Source organism: Urocitellus parryii, chromosome 4 (genome assembly GCF_045843805.1).
Source record: "Urocitellus parryii isolate mUroPar1 chromosome 4, mUroPar1.hap1, whole genome shotgun sequence".
Taxonomy (NCBI): Eukaryota; Metazoa; Chordata; class Mammalia; order Rodentia; family Sciuridae; genus Urocitellus; species Urocitellus parryii.
In genome coordinates, this window is record NC_135534.1 from 49,287,940 (window position 1) to 49,312,123 (window position 24,184).

Here is a 24,184-nt window from a genome sequence, read left to right on the forward strand (position 1 = left end):
TCTGTGTATATTTTTGCCTTTAAGAAAAGTTAAGAGAAAAAATAACTAGTTTCTAATTTTGAGTAACAACTTTTTTGTTTGGCTAAATACTGTGTTACTTCCACAATTTACTTTTTTTTTTTTTTTTTTTTGAACCTTTAGTTACTGAATCTGAACTCTGAGGACTGTATATTCCCCAGATTAGGAAGCGTTTAGTCTATTATTGTGAATTGAATTGATAGGTGAAATTTTGCATATGTTTTATACTGTTTATAGAGAGGAAAAGTTCTAAAAATTATGAAGATATGGAAAGAAACATATCCTTGTTTTATCTTTTTTTAATATTTATTTTTTAGTTGTAGTTGAACACAATATCTTTATTTTTATATGGTGCTGAGGACCGAACCCAGGGCCTTGCATGTGCTAGGCGAGTGGTCTACCGCTGAGTCACAATCCCAGCCCTCCTTGTTTCATCTTAACTTGGATTATTGAAATAAATGAAAATTGGGGTGGAGTTTCATAAGTTTACTGTTAAACTTTTTTAAAAATTTTTTGAAGTATTGTTACAAGTTGAATTTAACCTACTAAATTATATTTAGAAATTTTCTAATTTGTGAAGAATAAAAACACTGGAGCATAATTAGCCATGAAGATTATAACAAGGGGCTGGGGTTGTAGCTCAGTAGTAGGGGGCTTGCCTAGCACATGTAAGGCACTAGGTTTGATCCTTGGCACCACATAAAAATAAATGAATAAAATAGATGTGTCTATCTACAACTAAAAAGATACTTTTAAAAAGATATAGCAATATAGTTTTATGGCTTTTGGATTTTGTGTCCTTAATGTTATGAAACAGGATATGGAAAAAAAATTTTTTTAAATCAGGATGTTTGGAACAAAGAGGAAAAAAACTGCTTACACCCAGTGAATACAGCTCTAGCCACTTGAACTTTGCCTAATTAATTCAAATACCTGACAGTATTCTCTATTCTTAATTTGTGAAAATATCATATGAACTGGCAATAATTTTAAATAGCCTTTAAGAGCTTAGAAAGTCTTTGGTTCACCTAGTTCATTTCTTCTGGAGTTTACTTCCTTACTTTAACCCATCAAGTGGTCATGTATAGTTTCTGCCCCTTTGGCAATAGGAACTCTTTATTTAATAGCCACTTAGCGCTAGTTGTTAGAAATTTCTCACCAGGCATGGTGGTACATGCCTATAATACAAGCAACTCTGGAGGCTAAGGCAGAAGAACTGCAAATTCAAGGCCGCCCTCGGCAAGTTAGCAAAACTGGGGAAATGGAGCTCATAAATAGAGCACCCCTGGGTTCAGTCTCTAGTACAACAAAATAAAGAAAGAAAAGGAATAGATTTCTATCTCATATTTAGGCCCAAATCTGCTTCCCACTAATTTCCACCAATTTCTTCTTTTCTTTTTCTTTTTATTCTTTGGTACTGGGGATTGAACCCAGGGGCATTTAACCACTGAACCACATCCCTAGCCCTATTTTTTTTTTTTAAGAGAGAGGGAGAGAGAGAGAGAGAATTTTAATATTTATTATTTATCGGCAGACACAACATCTTTGTATGTGGTGCTGAGAATCGAACCCGGGCCGCACGCATGCCAGGCGAGCGCGCTACCGCTTGAGCCACATCCCCAGCCCCCCAGCCCCCCCAGCCCTATTTTTAATTTTTTTTCCCCAGAGAGTAGGACCTCACTGAGTTGCTGAGGCTAGTTTTAAACTCTTGCTCCTCCTGCCTTAGCTTCCCAAGCTCCTGGGATTACAGGCATGTGCCACTACACCCAGCTCTACTAGTTTCTTCTGATTATTTTCCTCATGATAGCTTTAGGCGTATTGATGTTTCACTGGACAATCTTCATCATCTCCTCTCCCATATATTTATTTATTTTTTATGATCTAGACAAGTATAGGACTGGGAATGTAGCTCAGTGGTAGAGTGCTTGCCTACCATGTATAAGGCCCTGGGTTCAGTCCCCACCCCCAAAAAAGTACAGTATACTAGTGACAATGTGTTTGTCTTATATTTCTGCCTTTGAATTTTGAATCGAAAAGATTTTTAGTACTATAAAATTTTTAGCATGCAATGGTAATGATGTGAAATTATAGATTGTTTTGTATAGAATATTTTATATTCCACAGTTTTTAGCCTAAGTAACAGTAAATGTATTTTATCCAAAATGTCATCCTTAATTCTAAACAGTTGTTACTAAATGGGACATTCTAATTCTCTTCTAGTTTTTCAGATGCTATCTTAAGAGTCTAAAATTGTGTTGTCTATAGAAATATGATAGGAGTGGAATTATTTACTCTGTTAGTTCTCAGACTTAATTTTGAATATTCAAGAACTCTCCTCCTAATATTTATAAACAGATCACTGTATTCACTCCATTTCGCATAGTAGTGGCTGTAACTTTGAGAAAATGCGCACAAAATGAGCTGCTTTGAATTCTGAAGCACATATCCTAACAATATCTGTTTATGTATTGAAAAATAGTTACATGTATGTTTGAAACACACCAAGTAGCCAAGAAGATTCATGAACTCTTACATTAACTCAGTTGATTAGGGACTAGAAATCTAATCCCTGGATTAGATATTATCATCATATAATATATTCATGATATATATAAAGAATTCACAATTCAAAGATAAATTAATTGTGCAAAAGTACCCAGTTTGGCCGGGTGCAGTGTCATACCCCAATAATCCCAGTGGATCAGAAGGCTGAGGCAGGAAGATCAGAAATTCAAACCCAGCCTCAGCAAATGCGAGGTGCTAAGCACTCAGTGAGACCCTGTCTTAAAATAAAATACAAAACAGGGTTGGGATGTGGCTCAGTGGTACTGTACCCCTGAGTTCAATCCCTAATACTCCCCCCACCCCACCCCCCAAAAAAGTACACAGCTTGTTTGTGATACAGCTAAGTAAAGAAACCTTGTCAGTTGGATTTGTGCCTTTATTACTATTGCAGCTAATAAAGTATATTTATTTTGTTAATTTGTTTTTAAAATTAGGAAACCTGGCACAGTGGTGCATGCCTGATATCCCAGTGACTCTGGAGGCTGAGGCAGGAGGATTACAAATTCAAAACCAGCCTCAGCAACTTAGGTCCTAAGCAACTTAGTGAGACCTTGTCTCAAAATTAAAAATAAGGGCTGGGAATCCTCAAATAAACTGGGTTCAAGCCCTGGTACCAAAAAAAAAAAAAAAAAATTAAGGAATTTTCTTTTGAAATAATTGTGCTTTTTTTTTTTTTAATGACTCAGAAAAAGGAGATGTGAAGTCAAAGACTGAAGCTTTAAAGAAAGTAATCATCATGATTCTTAATGGTGAAAAGCTTCCTGGACTTCTGATGACCATCATTCGTTTTGTGCTGCCTCTTCAGGATCACACCATCAAAAAATTACTTCTGGTATTTTGGGAAATTGTTCCTAAAACAACTCCAGATGGGAGACTTTTGCATGAAATGATTCTCGTATGTGATGCATACAGAAAGGTAAACCAAACTATAAGTATTTCTGAATATTGCTTTGATTTTTAAATAATTGTAAAGTTAGTGGAATGGGCCTCATTGATTTTTAAAATTAAATCTTTGATGTCAGTTGTAATATGTGGAATTGAAATTTTGAAGTGTTACAAAAAGTTCTGTTGTTACTTTTTTAGACGTTTTCTATGCATTTTATGTGTGTGTTGTTAATTTAAAGTGTATATATATATATATATATATATAAATTGCTCTTATCAAAAGAAATCTGATAGAAATTGTCTGATAAGCTAGGACTCTTAAACTAACTTCGACTTTTTCTGTTGAAAAATTTCACATTTAAAATTAATGTTTGTAAAAAAGCTGAAACTCAGCATTTCATTTTTTAAAATTTTTATACCAGGATCTTCAGCATCCTAATGAGTTTATTCGAGGATCTACTCTACGTTTTCTTTGCAAACTGAAGGAAGCAGAATTGCTAGAACCTTTAATGCCAGCTATCCGTGCTTGTTTGGAACATCGACATAGCTATGTTAGAAGGAATGCTGTTTTGGCCATCTATACTATCTATAGGTAAATAAAGATACTACTTTGGCTTAGTTCGGGGACAAGCTTTTAGTTTTTCATACTGGAGGTTTTTAAGTGTTTGCTTATAGGTTATATATAGCTTTTGCATTGACTAGCAAAATATTTTTTTCTTTATTAAGTTCAGCATTGGAAAGTCAAAAAGAAGGTGGCCACACTTGGCCCTGGTTTCTCCCTGACAATAATCTGCTGAAACTGAATGACACTGGCCCCCCCTTTAAAAAGATTATAGCGTAGCCCAGTGGTGGAGCACTTGCCTAATATGAAGGAGGCCCCAAGTTCATTCCCCACACAACCAAAAAATAAAGTAAAACAAATGTATACACTTTAGGGCTAAGGGATATAGCTCAGTTGGTAGAGTGCTTGTCTCAAATGCACAAGGCTCTGGGTTTAATCCCTAGCACCACCAAAAAAAACAAAAACAAAAAAATTTACAAACTTTCCAATTTAAGGCAGTGCCTCTCATTCTCAATTGTATTATTTCTGTTCACTTTTGATTGAAATATGTATTTGATTATCCCCTAAAGATTTTGAGCTGTAACTTGTTCACCACCATCACCTACCTGTGACTGAGGGTCAAACCTAGAACTTCATGTATGCTAGGCAAGTACTCTACCACTCAGCTACCTCTTCAGCCACCACTATCCCCCTTTTTTTAAACTTCATTTTGAGACAGGGTCTCACTAAGTTTCCAAGGCTGGCCTCCAGCTTGCTTCTGAGCCCAGCTTGAGTTTTTAACCTTGTTTTAGAATTCTCTTTTTGTGGCTGTGGGTCTTATCTTTTTATCCTTAGAGGCTTTGATGAGTGAACTTTTTTAATGAGAAGGGCTGCAGTTCTTAAGTGATTCCTATTGTTAGAAAGCTAAAGATATTGGACTTTTTTTTTAAAGAAACAATTGAAAGAGAGGTAGTTGGATAAAGCTGCAGTACTTGGTTTTTATAATCAACTGGTGTCACTTTATTTAGAATTAGAATATAATTTTATAAACATCTTTGTACTTTTGATATCTTACTTGATTGAGACATAATTTCACAGTTACCATAATATTGTAGTAGATTTTATCTGTTAAAAAAAGTGGTATTCTGATTAATAATATAATTTAATTCTTAGAATGTGAACATACAAACCATATAAAGTTCAGGATTTAAATTATAGGGCACACAAAAATGATGACATTTATAAGGCAATATTGGAAATTTGAATAATGACTGGCTATTTAATGGTATTAAGGAATTCATGATTTTTATGACAGTAGAATAATAATCATCTTTAAATTTTAGAGAAACATACCAATGTATTTACAGAAAAAAATAAATAAGTTGGGATTTGTTTCAGAATAACAGAAGGAGAGGTAGACAGGATAGGTAAAATAAAACTGGCTGAAAATTAATTGTTGAAACTAGGTGGCATTTTTGTTAATCTAGTGTTTATCATTCTGTGTGACTATAATACTTCTAAAATAGGAGGCAAGTTAGTAAATACAGTATATAGCCAATAAAATTCCAGATAATATTTTTTTCACTAGTAATTTTTTTTAATATTTATTTTTTAGTTGTAGTTGGACACAATACCTTTATTTTATTTATTTTTATGTGGTACTGAGGACCAAACCCAGGGCCTTGCATGTGCCAGGCAAGTGCTCTACCACTGAGCCACAACAGCAGCCCTCTAATCATTCTTAATGAAGGATTGTTCATTTATTAAGGAAAGATTTTTACTTTATCTTAATATATATTCCTGAAGTGTATGAAAGTTAATTATTAGAGACATCAATTAATAAAATATATATTGAATAAATCCATTCTTTCTACATTGAACTAGAAAACAAAATTTGATAACTTCATAGATGAAGGTATGACCTTTTGATTTCTTCCCCCAATTCTAATTGATTTAAACTTTGAGAAATTTGAAGAATCAGTAGTGCTATAAAGTTTAATTTTAATTTTGGTATGATCCAGAAAGCTGTTAAGTTAGTAGAGTATGTTTTTATTAAATATGTTAATGTTTTATTTAAAGAAATTTTGAACATCTTATTCCTGATGCTCCTGAGCTGATACATGATTTTCTGGTAAATGAGAAGGATGCAAGTTGCAAAAGGAATGCCTTTATGATGCTGATTCATGCAGATCAGGTGAGTATTTTTTTTTTAAATTCTTTTATGACTGTATTTAAATGAGAATAAAAGTTATATAAGTCTGATCATGTTTTCATTTAGTAATTTTGTTTCTATTACTTGAGATTTGAGTATTTTGATTTTTTTAGATTTTTGATTCAATTTATATAAATTTTTTTTCTTAACCCTTCTCTAAAATACTACTTATGTACTGTATATATTATTATTTTTTCTTTTTTTGCAATACTAGGGATTGAACCTAGGGATGATCTACCAACTGAGCTGTATCCTCAGCTCTTTTAATTTTTTTGAGACAGGGTCTCACTAAGTTACTAATGGTCTTGTTAAGTTGCACAGGCAGGACTCAAACTCGGAATCCTCCTTCCTCAGCTCTCCAAGTAACTAGGATTACAAACATGCACCACTGTCCCTGATTTATATTCTTTTTTTTTAGAAAGTAATAAAATAGCCACTTTACAGTTTTGGGTTATGGTCATTGAACTCACAACCTTGCACAGTTTAACATGTATTCTGTGTTTGAGTTATGCCATCAATCCCCACTTAATAGATTTTTCCAGATTGAAGTTGTTATGGCTATATTTCATGGCACACTATTCTAGAACTTGGCTGCCTATTTTTCTTTATATTATTGTAATCTAAAAATGTTTAAAGAGAAATAGTCATAGCTAGTATAGGTCCACCCTTGGCCATGTCTGTGGAAGTAGGGTGGTCTGCTATTTGATAAGAGTATACCAATTCCATATCCAGCTCTGCTAGTGGTGAAAGTATATGGATCTACATTTGATTAACAGTGATTCTGCATACCTTGGTGGCATATAATTTGGACAGTTTGATATCCAGTATTGGTTATCAAAATGTAGTAAATAATACACATGAAGACTGAAAAATATAAAGTCTGTCCATTTCCTCTGAAATCTGTATACTGTCATTTTCCCCCTAGGTCTTCCTTTATTTTTTCCCAGTTATTTTTACTGTGATGAAATGCATATAAAATTTACCATCTTGACCATTTTTAAGTGTGCAGTTTAATGGTATTAAATATATTCATGATGTTGCACAACCATCATCATCATCCATCTCCATAACTTTTTTTATGTTGTGAAACTGACCCATTAAATGATAACTTCTATTCCCATTTCTCCCTGCCCCTAATAATCACCATTCTTTTTGTCTCTATAATTTTTACTATTCTAAGTACTTCATATAAATGGAATCATTTAGCATGTGCCCTTTTGTGACCGACTTATTTCACTTTACATAATGCTTTGAAGTTCATCCATGTTGTAGCATGTGTCAGAATATCCTTCCTTTTAAGGCTAAATAATATTCCACTCTAAGTATATACACATTTTATTTACTCATCTATCAATGAACATTTGAGTCACTGCTTTTATTATGAGTTTATATTCAGAAGTGAAATTGCTAGATTATATGACAATTCTTTTAATTATTTGAGGAACAACCATAATGTTTTTCATGTCCATTGTATCATTTTACATCCCCACTAGCAGTACAAAATGGTTCTAGTTTCTCCATGTCTTTGCCAACCCTAGTTATTTTCATTTGTTTGATAGAAGCCATCCTAATAGGTATGTGGTGATATTAGATACTGTCATTTTATCTTCCTAAACAAAATTTTGAGAAAGCCACTTATATGAACCATAATATTTTGTTTTCTTATAGAATTGGTTTAACTAATCTGTACTTTTTATATTATAATGTTTACGTACATACATTATAAGGGATGTAATCAGAACTAGTTCAATTAAATTTATTGGTATTTTTACTGGAGAGAGATTGTCAAGGCCCTAGTTCCCCAAATCACATTATATATATATGAGGATCCACATGAAATTTTTCTTTTAGGTCTCAGTAATAAGAATAACTATGTTCGTAAATAGCTAGTTTGTTTTGATTGCATAAATACACTGAATCAGATAATGAACAGCATTTTTCTTCGTTTAGCTGCTAAAAAATTCAGACCCTAGATTTGTGGCCTACAAAAATGTATTTGACTTTCTGTCTTGTATTTTATGTTAACTTCTTTGTTGTTGTTGCTGATGATGATGGACACAATACCTTTGTTTTATTTATTTTTATGTGGTGGTAAATATCAAACCCAGTTCCTCACACATGCTAGACAGGCGCCCTACCACTGAGCCACAATCCCAGTCCTAAGTGTTAACTTCTTACTTGGTTTTTCATTTTATTTTATTTTTCAAATTATTTTCTCTATACTCTGATTTCTTCATCTGTTTTATATTTGAGCATAATATGTGTATTTTAAAAAGTTCCATCAAATAATTTTATCAAATGAGGTAGGGTATGATAAATACATTCTTTATTTCTTTAGGATCGAGCTTTGGATTACCTAAGTACTTGTATTGATCAAGTTCAAACATTTGGAGACATTCTACAATTGGTTATTGTTGAGCTAATTTATAAGGTAAGAATTATAGTTTGTGATGGATAAATAAACTCAACAGTTTATTTACCTTTAGCTTTTTTCTGGACACTATTAATTGCTAGGAGATTATGTTGTAATAATAACTATGTACAGTATACCCATATATGTATTTTTTTTCTTTTTCTGTTGGCTTATTGTATTTTTCAAGTGTGTGCATCCATCCTTTCTATACTTTTGTAAGGGATTCTATAAAAATTTATGGGTTGAGTCAGTAAAGTTGAGAAGAAATTATTGTGTATGATCCAACCACTGAATAGCTTTGAAATAAAATTCAAGATTTTTCTTGAATAAATACCAGATTACTTTGGATATCTAAAAAGACTCCCCCTCCCCTAAAAAAAAAGCCATAAGTGCTTTTTATGCTCTTTGTTTATGAAAGAGGGTAGAGAAACTTTAAATGCAGGCATACCTCTTTTATTGGACTTTGCAGATATTGTGTTTTTTTGTCATTTAAGGTTTTATGGCAACCCTGTGTTGAACAAGACTATCAACATTATTTTTCCAACAATATGTATTCTATATCTCTGTCACATTTTGGTAATTCTTGTAATATTTCATACTTTTTCATTATATCTATTTTAGTGATCTGAGATATTTGATATTACTATTATAATTATTTTGGGGTGCACTGAACCACACCCATATAAGACTGAAGACTTAACTGATAAATGTTAGGTGTGTTTTGAGTGCTTCACCAACCAGCCCTTCTACCACCTCTTTCCCTCTCCTTGGATCTCCCCAACCACTGAGATAATGATATTGAAATTAGGCCAGTTAATAATCCTATAGTGGCCTTTAAGTTTTCATGTGCAGGAAGGAGAGACATCTCTCACTGTAAATCAAAAGCAAGAAATGATTAAGCTTTGTACTATGGTTTGGATGTAGTTTGAGTGTGTCCCCAAAAGTTCACATATTAGAGAAGACTCATTCTATAAAGGTGGTGGTAACTTTAAGAGAGAGAGCTTAGTAGGAGGTTACTGGGGACACTCAGAAAGAACTAAGGTAATTCTAACAGTACATTGAATTAATTCTCCCACAAGGATTGTTATAAAAAGAGTAAAGCCTGACCTAATCCAGAGCAAGGTCCTCCTAACTGCAATTCTGTAAAGGTTGAGAGAGGTAAGCTTCAGAAGAAACTTTTGAAACTAGCAAAAGTTGCTTTTTAAGGTTTAAGGAAAGAGACTGTTTCCATAATACAAGGTGAAGCAGCAAGTGCTGATAAAGAATTGTAGCAAGTTACACAGAAATTTAGCAGAAAAGCTAATTAAGATAATTGATGAAGGTAGCTTAACTAAACAACTAATTTTCTGTGTAGATGAAATAGCCTGATTTTTGGAAGAAGATGTCATTTAGGATTTTCATATTACAGAGGTGGAGTCAATGCCTGGCTTGAGAGGTCAGACTATCTCTCTTGTTAGAGGCTAATACAGCTGGTGACTTTTTTTAAGTTGAAGCCAGTGCCCATGTACTATTCTGAAAATCCTAGGGCCCTTGAGAATTATGCTAAATTATACTGCTCTACGTGTGCTCTAAAAATGAAATAGCAAATACATCTGTTTACAACATGTTTCACTGAATATTTTAACACTAGTCCTCAGAAAAAAGATTACTATCAAAATATCGATTTTTATTGACAGTGCATCAGTCCTCAACACCTTGAATGGGAATGTATAGTGAGATTAATATTTTCATGCCTTCCAACATAACATCCATTTTCCAGCCTGTGGATCAAGGCATATTTAACTTTTATTATTTCAAGATTTATTCTTTAAGAAAACATTTTATCAGACTATAACTGTAGCTACCATAGATAGTGATTCTTCTGATGGATCTAGGCAAAGTGAATTGAAAACTTTCTGGAAAGGATTCATTAAGAACCCTTGTGATTTAGCCAGTGTGGTGCACCCTGTAATCCCAGCAGCTCGGAAGGCTGAGGCAGAGGCAGGAGAATCACAGTTCAAAGCCAGCCTCAGTAACAGTGAGCACTAAGCAACTCAGTGAGACCCTGTCTCTAAATAAAATACAAAATACAGCTGGGGATGTGGCTCAGTGGTTGAGTGCCCCTGAGTTCAATCCTTTGTGCCCCGCCTCAAAAAAAAAAAAAAAAAAAAAAAAAAAAAAAAAAAAAAAAAAAAAACCTCATGATGCATGGTTGGAGGTCAAAATAAACAACATTAATAGGATTTTGGAAGAAGTTGATCCAGCCTTCATGGATGACTATAAGGGATTCAAGACTTAAGTGGAGGAAGTAATGGCAGATGTGAAGGGAAATAAGAAAACTAGAATTAGAAGTAGGGCCTGAAAAGGTGGTTGAATTACTAAAGTCTCATGCTAAAACTTTAATGGAAGAAGAGTTGCTTCATATGAATGAGCAAAGAAAGTTTTCTTCAGATAGAATGTACTCCTGGTAAAGTTGCCATGAGTATTGTTGAAATGAGAACAGAAAATATAAATTATGGAAGAATGAATAAAAGAATGAGTAGTTGTAATAGATATTCAAAATAAAATTCTTTCTGAAATTACCCATGTTGTGTCGTATTATCTCACTCCATGTTAGCCAACATTTCTTTATGTCCTCGTAAGAATATTTTATAGTTTTCGCTGGGCATGGTGGCATATGCATGTAATCTCAGTGACTTGGGAGGCTAAAATAGGTACATCACAAGTATGTTTTCTTTTCCAGGTCTGTCATGCTAATCCATCTGAAAGGGCTCGTTTCATTCGTTGCATTTATAACTTATTACAGTCATCTAGCCCTGCTGTAAAATATGAAGCTGCTGGGACATTAGTAACACTGTCAAGTGCACCAACTGCAATCAAGGTACTGCTTATTTCTTTGGGACCAGATTAGATGATAGATATGCTGTCTTATTACTCATGACTTAGTAACCTTGCAATTCACTGTGTGTTTACATGGCAAAGAAAACAAATACAAATTTATAAAATTATTTGCCTTTTTACAGAATTCAATCTTCTTTTTTCCTGCTGTCATATACATATAAAGGATTATTAATCTTATATACTAAATTATTTTAATGACTCACACTGAACTTTAAATTCCTGTGTTTTTTTTTTAATGTGTTATAAAGTGAAATTTGCTTAATAGCTATACTTCTTGGGATTCTCTGCTTTTTTTCTTAGTTTCCACCCTTAATTTTTGGGATGTTAAAAGTATTAAAAAGTATTTCTGAGCCTGCCCTGATGGTGCACACTTATGTGCCTAACCACTCAAGAGGCTGATGCGGGAGGATCACAAGTTTGAGGCCAAGCCTAGGCAACTTAACAGACCCTGTCTCAGAATTAAAAATAAAAAGGACTGGGGGTGTAATTCAGTGTGATAGTGCATTACTGGGTTTAGTCACTACTTAAATTTAAGTACTTAAATTTAAATTTAAGTATTTCTGCCTGTAGCAGCCCCTTTCAGTCCACATGCCCTTTGAACAAAATGCATAATAAACTTGTGTAGGGGTTAATGAGTGTATTTTGGCTTCTTAGAGGTTTTTCAGATTCTATGATTTCTTAAAATGTATTTCTTTCTTTTTTTTTTTTTTTTTGTATAGGCTGCTGCTCAGTGTTACATTGATTTAATTATTAAAGAGAGTGACAACAATGTAAAGCTCATAGTTCTGGATCGATTAGTAGAATTAAAAGAGCATCCTGCTCATGAACGAGTCCTTCAGGTAAACACTGTCTCAAAGAGAGAAATTCTAAATATGCTATTTTTCAAATTTTAATCATTCCCTACCCTTGGTGTCTTAGATTACTTAAAACTTTGAAGACTGGGCAATTTAAGTTTGTTCAAATAAAGTGAAACTCTCAAATCGCCATATAACCTTCTAGGTTATTGTCTTTGCCATCACAATTTCTAAAATAAAGGCTCACTAAATGCATTGCTGATGTTTGATCAGAACAAGAAGAATGAAAAATTGCCATAAAGGATATTATTGGAAGAATTTGAGAAATGTGAATATAGCCTGTATTTTAGTTAAGAGTCTGAATAAGCGTTAAATTCTCTGAATGTGGTATTTATGTTTATATAAGAAATTATCCAGGAGTGAGTATTTAACTCAGTGGTAGATGGTTGCCTGTAATATGTGAAGCCTTGGGTTCAATCCCTAGCACCACCAAAAACTAAAGAACTTATCCTGTACTCTTAGGAGATGTACACTGAAATCCTAAGAGAGGAAATTTAAGAATTCGGGAGAAAATCCTAAAGGTAGTCAGATCCCTAGTGGTTCTTGTAGTGATGCTTATAGTGGCAACAGATTATATAATTAAATTACAATGGACAGCATTTTTTTAAGTTGTTGATAGATCTTTATTTTTTATTTATTTATATGCGGTGCTGAGAACCAAACCCAGTGCCTCACAGGTGCCAGGCAAGTGCACTATCGCTGAGCCCCAGCCCAAGCACCATAAGCAGCATTTTTCGAAGAGCTGTTTAAAAATCTATTTGGGAGCCAGGCACTGTGGCTCACATCTGTAATCCCAGCAGCTCAAGAGGCTAAGACAGTAGGATTGTGAGTTCAAAGCCAACCTCAGCAACAGTGAGGCACTAAGCAACTTAGTGAGACCCTGACTCTAAAACACAAAATAGGGCTGGGGATGTGGCTCAGTGGTCGAGTGTCCTTGAGTTCAATCCCCAGTACCAAAACAACAAAAGTATTTGGGAAAAAAGAGATGCAGATTCTTATGGTGGGTTTGGATGCAGCTGGAAAGACCATCATCTTTTATAAATTGAAACTGGAAGAGATTGTGACCACCCTTCCTACAATAGGTTTCAATGTGAAGATAGTAGAATATGGAAATAACAGCTTCACAGTCTGGGATGTTGGTTGCCAGGACAAAATCAGACCTTTGTGGCAACATTATTTCAAGAACACTCAAGGTCTGATTTTTGTGGTTTTGGTAATGACAGAGAAAGAGTCAGTGAGACCAAGAAAAAACTAACTAGAATGTTAGTGAAGATGAATTCAGAGATAGTTTGTTAGTGTTTGTAAATAAACAGAATCTTCCCAGTGCTGTGAATATAGCAGATATAATAGACAAGCTTGGCTTACATTCCCTTCACCAGAGAAACACATTCAGGTTACTTGTGCTATCAGCATAGATAGGCTTTACAAAGATTTGGACTGGCTCTCCAACCAGCTCAAAAACTAGAAGTGACCAAAGCAGTCCATCCCCTGCACATTGTGGCAAAGCCAGCTGGCCTCTGAGTGCATGTGTGAGGAACCTTGATGCTTGTGTGGCTGGGAGTGGGGGCAGCTTTCTCACTCTGCCTTATACACTCCACCCAGGATCTCACATGCTAGGCAAGTGCTTTACCATTGCACTTATCTTTCTTATAATACAAGAAAACCAGTATTACATTTTAAGTTTTAAAAAAAAAGGAATTTTTGAAACTTTTTTAACATCTTGAAAAAATTTTTAAACATAAAGCTTTAAAGAAGTAAAATCATTTGTAAATTAGATTTGTGCTATTTAAAATATTTATCAGGGCTGGGGATGTGGCTCAAGCGGTAGCGCGCTCGCCTGGCATGCGTGCGGCCCGGGTTCGATCCTCAGCACCACATACCAACAAAGATGTTGTGTCCGCCGAGAACTAAAAAATAAATATTTAAAAAAAAAAAAATTCTCTCTCTCTCTCTCTCTCTCTCTCTCTCTCTCTCTCTCTCTCTCTCTCCCCCCTCTCTCACTCTGTCTTTAAAAAAAAAAAAAATATTTATCATAGTTTTTTTGAAGTATGCATCTTTTAAATATTACATTTTCCTACAGAGCCAAGTTAGTAATATCACACTTAACACAGTTAATAGTTTCTTAATACTATTTGATACTAAGTATTGATTCAGATTTTTATAGTTGTCCCAAAAGTGCCCTTTTTATTTAATTTGTCCAGTTCATAATGATATATTATTCTGGTTATTATGTCCTTTCAGTCTCTTAATTTTGAACAGTATCTTTTTGCTTGATACTAATTTGTTGAAGTGACAAGACCAATTCTCCTTCCTATAAAATGCCCTTCCTGAATCTGGCTGGTTATTCTTGTGGTGTCATTTAACTTGTTCCTCTGACTCCCTGTTTCCTAAAAACTGTAAATTAGATGTAAAGTTTGATAGAGTAAACTTTGTCAGTTTGAATGCAACATCTGTGATATTAGTTCTATTACATTACATCAGGAGACTCAAAATGTCTAGTTCTTTTACCACTAGTAAATTTATTATTAATCAAAGAATTAAGTTGATGATAGAACCATTCTGCAGTTAAGCTTTTCTTCTTATAACCAGAAAAATTGGTGTTAATTCTTGATTGTTTGCTCTTTTAGGATCTGGTAATGGACATCCTAAGAGTATTGAGCACACCAGACTTGGAAGTACGCAAGAAAACTCTGCAGTTAGCGTTGGATCTTGTTTCTTCTAGGAATGTTGAAGAGGTAAAAAAAAAAAAAAAAAATGATGCCACTTTGTAAGTGGTCAGGCCAAACACAATGTAATTCTTACTTATTTCTACTTTGTTCGTAGTTGGTTATTGTCTTGAAGAAGGAAGTGATTAAAACAAATAATGTTTCTGAGCATGAAGACACTGACAAATACAGACAGCTCCTTGTACGAACATTGCATTCCTGCTCTGTCCGATTTCCAGATATGGCTGCAAATGTTATTCCTGTGGTATGTAATTCTGATGACCTTAATTTTTAAATTCTCTAGAAGGAATTTTTTAAAATTTTTAATTATTCAACAGTTAATCTTAAATGTCAACTTTCCGGAACCACAAAATTTCAAAGTAAAACCCCAGTCCTTTTTATGATAAAACCACAAGTTTTATCTCTAAAAGTTGAAAAAATCAGTTATGGGAAAAATTTACAGAACTAGAATATTTTGAGGTAGGTTAGTATAGTTGAAGATTTGCCTCTGAGTTTTACATTTTCTCTAAAATGATTTTTCTTATAATGGGATTTGTAGTGGGTTTTGTTGTTGTTGTTTTGTTTGTTTTTTGGTGGTACTGAGGTTTGAACCCAGGATCTCACATGCTAGGCAAGTGCTTTACCATTGCACTTATCTACATCCTCAACTCTTCATTTTATTTTGAGATAGTCTGATTCAGTTGCTGAGGCTAGCTTTGAACTTGCAAGTTTCCTGCCTCAGCTGAGTAGCTTGGATTATAAATGTGTGATACCAAGCCTACCTTGACTTGATTTCTAAATTCTCTTTGTATAGTGATTTTTATAATAAATTTAAGTGCATATAGAGAAACCATTGTGATTTTTTTTCATAATAGTACTTGTCTCTCTACTTACATTTTGTTTTGTATTTTAAAAGTTACATTCTTTTGAAATTTCTTAATTTTTTTTTTTTTTTTTTTTGATGGGAGGGTACTAAGGATTGAAAACAGGGGTGCTTTACCATTGAGCTATATCCCAGTCCTTTTTTATTTTTTATTTTGAAATGGAGTCTCACTAAGTTGCTGAGGCTAGCCTCAAACTTGGAATCCTCCTGTCTCAGCCTCCTAAGTCTGGGATTATAGGTGTGCACCACTGTTCCTGGATCTTAATTTACTTCTTTTCTTAGATCATTTTCTTCCTGAAAATCATATAATTGCTAATCTTATTCCCCTGCCTCTTTTTTTCCCCATTTAGTTAATGGAATTTCTCAGTGACAGTAATGAAGCAGCAGCTGCTGATGTCTTGGAGTTTGTTCGTGAAGCCATTCAGCGCTTTGATAGTTTGAGAATGCTGATTGTTGAGAAGATGCTTGAAGTCTTTCATGCTATTAAATCTGTCAAGTAGGTTTAAAATATATTTTGGTATAATGTCAAGTGAGCATTTTATCAATTTCTATCTTCAAAGAGCTAATTGATAGAAAGTATAATGGAGAGAGATGGGCTTAGTGGGGCACACCTGTAATCTCAGCTACTTTGAAAGCTGAATTAAAAGGCTCATAATTTGAGGTCAGTCTGAGCAACTTTGAGAAGCTATCTCAAAGTAAAAAATAAAAAGAGTTGGGGATATAGCTCAATGGTAGTGCTCCTAGATTCAGTTCCTACTTCTGGATAAAACATTATATAGAATGGAGAGGAGCTAAATTTATTTTATAGATTTAGCTAGATTTTTCTTTCTGATTTCTTCTAAAACAGTATGAATTCTAAAGTGACTAAGAAGCATATTTTTATATATTTTTAAATGGTGTATTTTTGAAATATTGTTGTTATTTATATCCCCATTTAGCATTTGTTGAAGAGAAAGATAGGAAATGCAACCCAAATCTGATGTGTGTTTCTCTTCAGATGGCCCTTACTAATGAGAAAGGATTATTTGTTTTTTATTGTTTGTTTGTGGTAGTTACTCAAACCTGGGACCTTGATGGTGTTGGGCAAATACTTTACCACCAGACTGTATCCCCAATACCAAGAAAGAATTGTTGAATGCAAATTCGGCTTCATTTTAAGAATCTGATGGCTGGCCAGGTGTCAGCACACATATAATTCCAGCTACCCAGGAGGATGAAGCAGTAGGATGGCAAATTTGAGGGTAGTTTTGGTAACTTAGTAAAACTCATCTCAAAAATAAAAAATAAAAAGGGCTAGGAATATGGGAATATAGATCAATGATAGAATGCTTGCCCAGCATGTGCAAGGCCCTATGTGCAATACCCAATACCCACCCCAACACACACACACACAAGAATCTGATGAGTACCCTATGACAGACTTGAGTTATATCTGCTTAGATAAGAAGGAAGGGACCCATACAAAATTGTCTTTATAATATGAAGTATTACATGGAAGTGAGTAAGATTTGTTTCCTTCCTGAGAGGAAAAAAAAATCATATCATTGAAAGCCATAAACTCTTAAAACTTCAGTTTCTAAATTGATTTTTTTTCTAAGTAAATTTAAAATCTTAGGGAAAAGAAGAGTGAAGACTTTAGCCACTTTAACATTTTTTTTCTTTTTTTCTTTTTTATATATGATAGCAAAATGCATTATAATTCTTATTACACATATAGAACACAATTTTTCATGTCTCTGGTTGTATACAAAGTATATTCACACCAATTCGTGTCTTTATACATGTGCTTTGTATAATAATGATCATCATATTCTACCATCATTTATAACCCCAAGGCCCCTCCCTTCCCCACTTTAACATTTTAAATCAGAGAATTTTTGCTATTTTTTCCCCCACTGAGGATTGAACGTAACTACGTTCAATGCTAAGCAAGCGCTGTACCACTGATCTGCCATTCCCAGCTCTTTTTACTTCACTCTAAAACAGGTCTCACTACATTGCCCAGGCTGGCTTTCAACTAGAGTTCCTCCTGCCTCAACCTTCCTGGTGGATAGGATTATAGTCATCATTGCTGTGTTTAGGTTTTGTTTTGCTGTATTTTGTTTAGTTTTTTCCTGTGCTTGGGATTGAACCCATGATCTCTCACATGCCAAAGAAATGTTTCACTACTGAGCTACACACCCTAGCATGTATGTTCTTGCACCTCTGTATATATTGTTCTGTTTGTCTCTTCAGTGACTACAGATAAGTAAATTAGTTTTTCATTAAAATAATACATATCTTATAGTAGAAAGTGGTAAAGCCAAATTTACCTTAACTGCCATAAGGGACACTTTCCTGGGAAGTGTTTTGGCATTTTATTTTTAATACTGGGTTTGTCAACTTTAGAAGCTTCCCATTAATGAAAAATGAGAAGAGTAATTTTTCTTGTGATTTCTGGAAAGAATAAAAACTTATTGTTACATTCTATATGAAACATTCTTCCATACTTCCTTGGAACTGCAGAATCTTATTTTTTTCACTTGAGCTTAAATTCACAAAGAAAGATTTCTGCTTCAGGATTTCTTTTTGAGGTCTGTGTTTCAGATTTTGTATTCTTATCCTAGGATTTATCGAGGTGCATTATGGATCCTGGGAGAATACTGTAGTACCAAGGAAGACATTCAAAGTGTGATGACGGAAGTCCGTAGGTCCCTTGGAGAGGTATGTTTTACTTTAGTAAATCCTGCTTGCTTATCTTTGGTACTGGAACTTGATTTCAGAGGTACTTTACCGCTGAGTTACATCAGTAGTCCTTTTTCTTTTGAGATAGGTTTTTGTTAAGTTGCTGAGGGTCTCCAGGAGTTACTGAGACTGACCTTGAACTTGTGATCCTCCTGCCTCAGACTTCCAAATTGCAGAGATTACAAACATGCACCGCCACAGTCAGTGTAAATCTTGCTTTATATGGTGATTAATGCTTCTGAAAAATCTAGTGGTCTAAGGACATAGTTCAGTGGTAGAGTGCTTGCCTAGCATGTGAGAGGCCCTGGGTTCAATCCCCAGCATCACCAAAAAAGAAAAAAAATCTTTTATGTGATGATTTACATTTGTGTTTTTATTTAGTAGTGACCAGATTGAAAAATATATTTAAATTAGCCAGATAATTGAGCCTTAAAGGCTACTTTGTATTTATTCCTTAAAATTAGGGGTGCCTTCTTTTGGTTCTGCCAATAATTAGCTCTGGAACCTTGAATTTAAGTTTCTGAACTGGATTTTAGTTTTTTCCTCTATAAAATAGAAAGTGTTGAAATTGGTAATGATTAAAGACTCTTGAGCACTCATCCCTCCCCCCTACCACCAGGGATTGAACCTGGGTGCACTTAACCACTGAGCTACATTCCCCAGCACTTTTTACTTTTTTATTTTGAGACAGGGTATCGATAAGTTACCTAGGACCTCACTAAGTTTCTGAGAGTGGCTTTGAACTTTCAATCCTCCTGTCTCAGCCTTTCAAGTTGCTGGGACTACAGAAGTGCCACCACAGTGCCCAATGAGAACTCTTAAATTAGACTAGTATTAAATAAATACAAAGTAGCCCTTGGTTAATTAAAAAGGATGGTTGATGAAGTGATTGGTACAAATGAGTCAAATTTATTTCTTTTTATAGAAAGATGAGTGCTGGTTTAGGTTAATTTTTCAAGAGAACGGATGAAGAATAAAGCCAATGCATTTTTCTTGAAAATAACTTGGTATGGAAGTGATTTCCACTTAACAAATTAAGAAACTGGGGCTCAAAGTAGTTTAATTAACTTTCCAGAACCATATACTAGTATAGTGGCAAAGAGAGAAATTTAAAGCCAAGAATGTCCAACTCCAGAGCCCCTGTTCTTCCCATTGCATTTCCTAAGAAGGAAGGAAAAATATGATTTTGTAGCTTGTTGTAGTGCCTACCTATTATCCCAGCAACTTGGGAGGCTGAGGCAGGAGGATTGCAAGTTTGAGACCAGCCTCAATTGTGAGAGCAAGATCCTATCTCAAAATTTTAAAAAGGATTGAGGATGAAATTCAGGGGTAATAAAGTTAAGGGGAAAAAAATCTATAGTATTGCAGATAATAAATAAACAAAGAAACATGATTTTGCTTGTTTTTCATATTACTATTAAATTGATTTTTCTAATTGATTTTTTAGATCCCAATTGTAGAGTCAGAAATAAAGAAAGAAGCTGGTGAATTAAAGCCTGAAGAAGAAATAACTGTGGGGCCAGTTCAAAAATTGGTTACTGAAATGGGTACTTATGCAACTCAGAGTGCCCTCAGCAGTTCTAGACCCACCAAGAAAGAGGAAGACAGGTAATTTATGGTCCCTGTGCCCTGCCAGCTGAACTATTTTTATTATAATTCTCATGTATAAAACAGTCACATGATTTCTTTTATTCATTTGTTTTTGTAACCAAAATGAAAGTCTTTGCCCTTTAAAGTACTTGAAAGGAGGAAGGTGTTTACTTTTTCCCCCATGAATTGTGTTGATGGTATTAATCCTCTGCTCTTCTGTTTTCACTGAAATGACTGTTTAAAATCATTTTTCTCACATGGAAAATGTGAAGTGGAGGTAAATATGATATTTGAGTTTGGTTGCCCATTAGTATCTGAAGAGATATTTTGGAGATTTCCATTTCTTCTTGTTTTTTTCCCCCCAGTTGATGGAATAACATTTTTAATGTTTTCTCCTTTATTTTACTCTCCTTTTTTGTAATGAAGATGATGAAAATTATGCCTAAAATTTATTGAATACTTACCATGTGCAAAGCATTGTGCTAAGTGGTTTGTCTCATATGGTCTTGACAAAAACCTTTTGAGATAGATTGGTTATATCACCTCCATTTTACAGAAGAGAAATTTGACTTAGAGAAGTTTGTAACCTACCCAATAAATAAATAGATAAACTGGGATTTGAAAGTCATTAGCTCCAGTACATACACCCTTTTCTTTTCTTTTTTTGTACCAGGAATTGAATCCAAGTATGCTTATTCACTGAATGACATCCTTAGTTCTTTTTATTTTTTATTTTAAGTCAGGGACTCATTAAATTGCTTAGGGTCTTGCTAAGTTGCTGAGGCTGGCTTTGAACTTGGCAATCCTCTTGCCTCAGCCTCCTTAACTAAACTTTTTTTTTACTTTCATTCATTTGACTCTTGAGTGATTTGAAGACAAGTATTAACATCATGTATTCTTTTTCTTTTTGAGAGCCAAAGAAGGATTTAACTGAAGGTTGGGAGTGAGGGTGATTTATGTAAATCATTTGTACAAAAGCTGCAGCTGCTTAAGAAGTTAGTGGTTTTCATTTTCCTTCATTGGATTGCAGACCTCCCCTGAGAGGATTCCTTCTGGATGGAGATTTCTTTGTTGCTGCCTCCCTTGCCACCACTCTGACCAAGATTGCATTGCGCTATGTAGCTTTGGTTCCAGAGAAGAAAAAACAAAATGTAAGTTAATTTATTCTACATGTACTCACCAATTTATTATTGAGCACCAATTATATGTATTGAACAGTGAGAACCCCATAAGATAATCCTATAATGAAAGAGCTCATGGTTTAATAGGAAAAATGGATTTATAATAGTACAATCTGAGTGAAAAATAGATGGAGCAATACAGTAATGATAACGTGTGTAGACTAGTGGAGGAGACAAGAGGGTTTATGAAGTTACTTCTGTTTGCTGGGATTAATCAAGGACCAGTAAAGGAAATGCCCCTCTCTCTCCAGAATCTTCATCCAAAAAAAATAAATCTATTATTTTTTCCCAGAATGTCTCTTGGATAATTCATATCTTTATCATAGTTTCTGACCATTGTCCTACATTCATACTCACATGTCAGGTTATGAACTCTATGATACATTGTTGTTTTTTTCTTTAAATAGTTATTCCTTTTTTTTTCTTTCTTTCATAATTTTTCCCCCATTTTCTTCTTCTTTTTTTTTTTTTTAAAGAGAGAGAGAGAGAGAATTTTTTAATATTTATTTTTTAGTTTTTGGCGGATACAACATCTTTGTTTGTATGTGGTGCTGAGGATCGAACCCGGGCCGCACACATGCCAGGCGAGCGCGCTACCGCTTGAGCCACATCCCCAGCCCCCCCATTTTCTTCTTTTGCCAGTGACTGGACCAACGTGGGGAGGGACAGCTGTTGAGAGTTGGGAACAGGGCAAAGTTCAAGAACCTTCCCGAGGGGGGTGGTGCTTCTTTTTTCCTTAATTTTTATTTTATTTTATTATTTATTTATTTTTTTGTAGTTGTGGATGGACAGCATGCTTTTATTTTATTTGTTTGCTTTTAATGTGGTGCTAAGGTTGAACCCAGTGCCTCACATGTGCTAGGCAAGTGCTCTGCCACTGAGCTACAGCCCCAGCCCTTTGCTTCATTTTTTTATTCTGATAAAATACATGTAACATAAAATGTTATAACCACTTTAAGTGTTTTAACCACTTTAAGTGTACAGTTGAGTGGCATTAAATTCATTCACATTATTGTGCAGCCATCCCTCTCCAGGGCTTACTCATCATCCCAAACTGACACTTTGTATCCAGTAAACAGTAACTCTCCATTCTTTCATGCCCCCTTTCTGTCTATATAAATTTGCCTAATTCTAGGTACCTCATATTAGAGGAATCATAAAGTGTTTGTTCTTTTGTATCTAATTTATTTCACTTAGCATAATGTCTTCAAGGTTCATCCATGTTGTAGTTTATATCAGAATTGCCTTGCTTTTTAATGCTGAATAATACTGCATTTTGTGTATATGTTTTTTTATCCATTTGTCTGTCATAGTCAGTTTTCTTTGAAAGATTTTCTGCTACTTTTTTTTTTTTTTTTTTTTTTTATCTTCTTTGCACTGCTGGGAATCAAACCCAGAGCCTAAAACTCCAACTCCTCAGCCCTTTTAATTTTTGAGATAGGGTCTTGTTAAGTTGCCAAAACTGGCTTTGAAGATCCTCCTGCCACCTGAGTAGCTGATGGTAACTGGGATTATAGACATGCACTGCCCTGCCAAAAGATTTTTTTTTTTTTAAGGGAGGAAAAGTCTTATATTTACCATTTATAGTGCTTTTCTTTCCTTTGTGTCAAAAAATTCAAATTTTCATCAGTCTTTTTTCTGCCTAAACAACTGGATCATTCTTATAATACAAATGTGCTGGTGAAAAACCTCTCAACTTTTATTTTTCTTAAACTCTTTGCTTTCATTTTTAAAATCTTTCCATGGAACAGGCATATTGGTGCATTTTCTTTAATCCTAATGATTCAGGAGGCTCAGGCAGGAGAATTGCAAATTTGAGGCCAGCCTCAGCAACTTAGTGAGTCCCTAAACAACTTAATGAGACTCTGTCTCAAAGTAAAAAATATAAAGGACTCAGTGGTTAAGCATCCCTAGGTTCAATTCCTGGTACCAAAAAGGGGGAAAAAAAAAAAAAAACTTTCATTAGTAAATTTATGGATGTTTTTATTTTATTTTTGTTCATTTCTTTTTTTTTACTTTATTGCTAAAATAATCAAAGAATGATATAATCAAAACTATGAAAGGGGCTGGGGATGTAGCTCAGTGGAAGAGTGCTTGCCTCACACATGTGAGGCTCTGGGTTCAATCCTCAGCACCACATAAAAATAAATAAAATAAAGGTATTATATCCAGGCAGTTTGGCAAGGGCATAGAGCATCTATGTCAGGATGATGCTACATGAAACTGAAAAAAATAATCTAGAATTCACTTGTGGAAGACTTTGAATGGCAGGCCAAGTAATGTGGACTTCAGTATGAAGGTCAGGGGAAATCACTGAAGGTATTTACATCCAGAGTAAAATGCTTGTGCCGTATAAAAATTAAGATAGCAATAGGTGATCACACTTAGCATCACTAGTAGTGGAACAACCAATACATGCTTCCTGATACATTGTATTTAGAAATATAAAATATAATGTATCTGGTATTTTAGCCATAATAATGAAACGTTCTATTAAAAAAAAAATAAGTTGGTCTGGCTTCTTTAAGAAAGTCACTGTAATTAAAAACAAACAGGAAACTGGTCTAGATTAAAAGGGACTAAACAGAATAATAGCCAAATTAAATGCATGAAGCTGATCTTGGATTTAAAAAGTAAAAACATTTTGAAACAATATAGGAAGATTTGATTTCAAAATATAGTAGATATAATTTGGGATTGTTAAATTTCTCTGGTAAGAAAATAATATTGTGG

The 24,184-nt window shown here is 34.3% G+C and overlaps 1 protein-coding gene and 1 pseudogene across 1 annotated transcript in view; both read left to right on the forward strand.

Annotated features, from left to right (window-relative positions):
• Copb1 (coat protein complex I subunit beta 1) overlaps positions 1-24,184 on the forward strand; it is a 37,577-nt gene that overhangs the window by 2,893 nt on the left and 10,500 nt on the right. The window contains exons 3-14 of the mRNA XM_077797531.1: positions 3,270-3,499; positions 3,891-4,060; positions 6,089-6,203; positions 8,560-8,652; positions 11,357-11,494; positions 12,234-12,353; positions 14,996-15,103; positions 15,192-15,338; positions 16,307-16,452; positions 18,563-18,659; positions 20,128-20,288; positions 21,301-21,421. Coding sequence (XP_077653657.1) covers positions 3,270-3,499; positions 3,891-4,060; positions 6,089-6,203; positions 8,560-8,652; positions 11,357-11,494; positions 12,234-12,353; positions 14,996-15,103; positions 15,192-15,338; positions 16,307-16,452; positions 18,563-18,659; positions 20,128-20,288; positions 21,301-21,421 — 1,646 coding nt within the window. The remainder of the gene's footprint in view (positions 1-3,269; positions 3,500-3,890; positions 4,061-6,088; positions 6,204-8,559; positions 8,653-11,356; positions 11,495-12,233; positions 12,354-14,995; positions 15,104-15,191; positions 15,339-16,306; positions 16,453-18,562; positions 18,660-20,127; positions 20,289-21,300; positions 21,422-24,184) is intronic.
• Positions 13,279-13,833, forward strand: LOC113189930 (ADP-ribosylation factor 2 pseudogene; annotated as a pseudogene).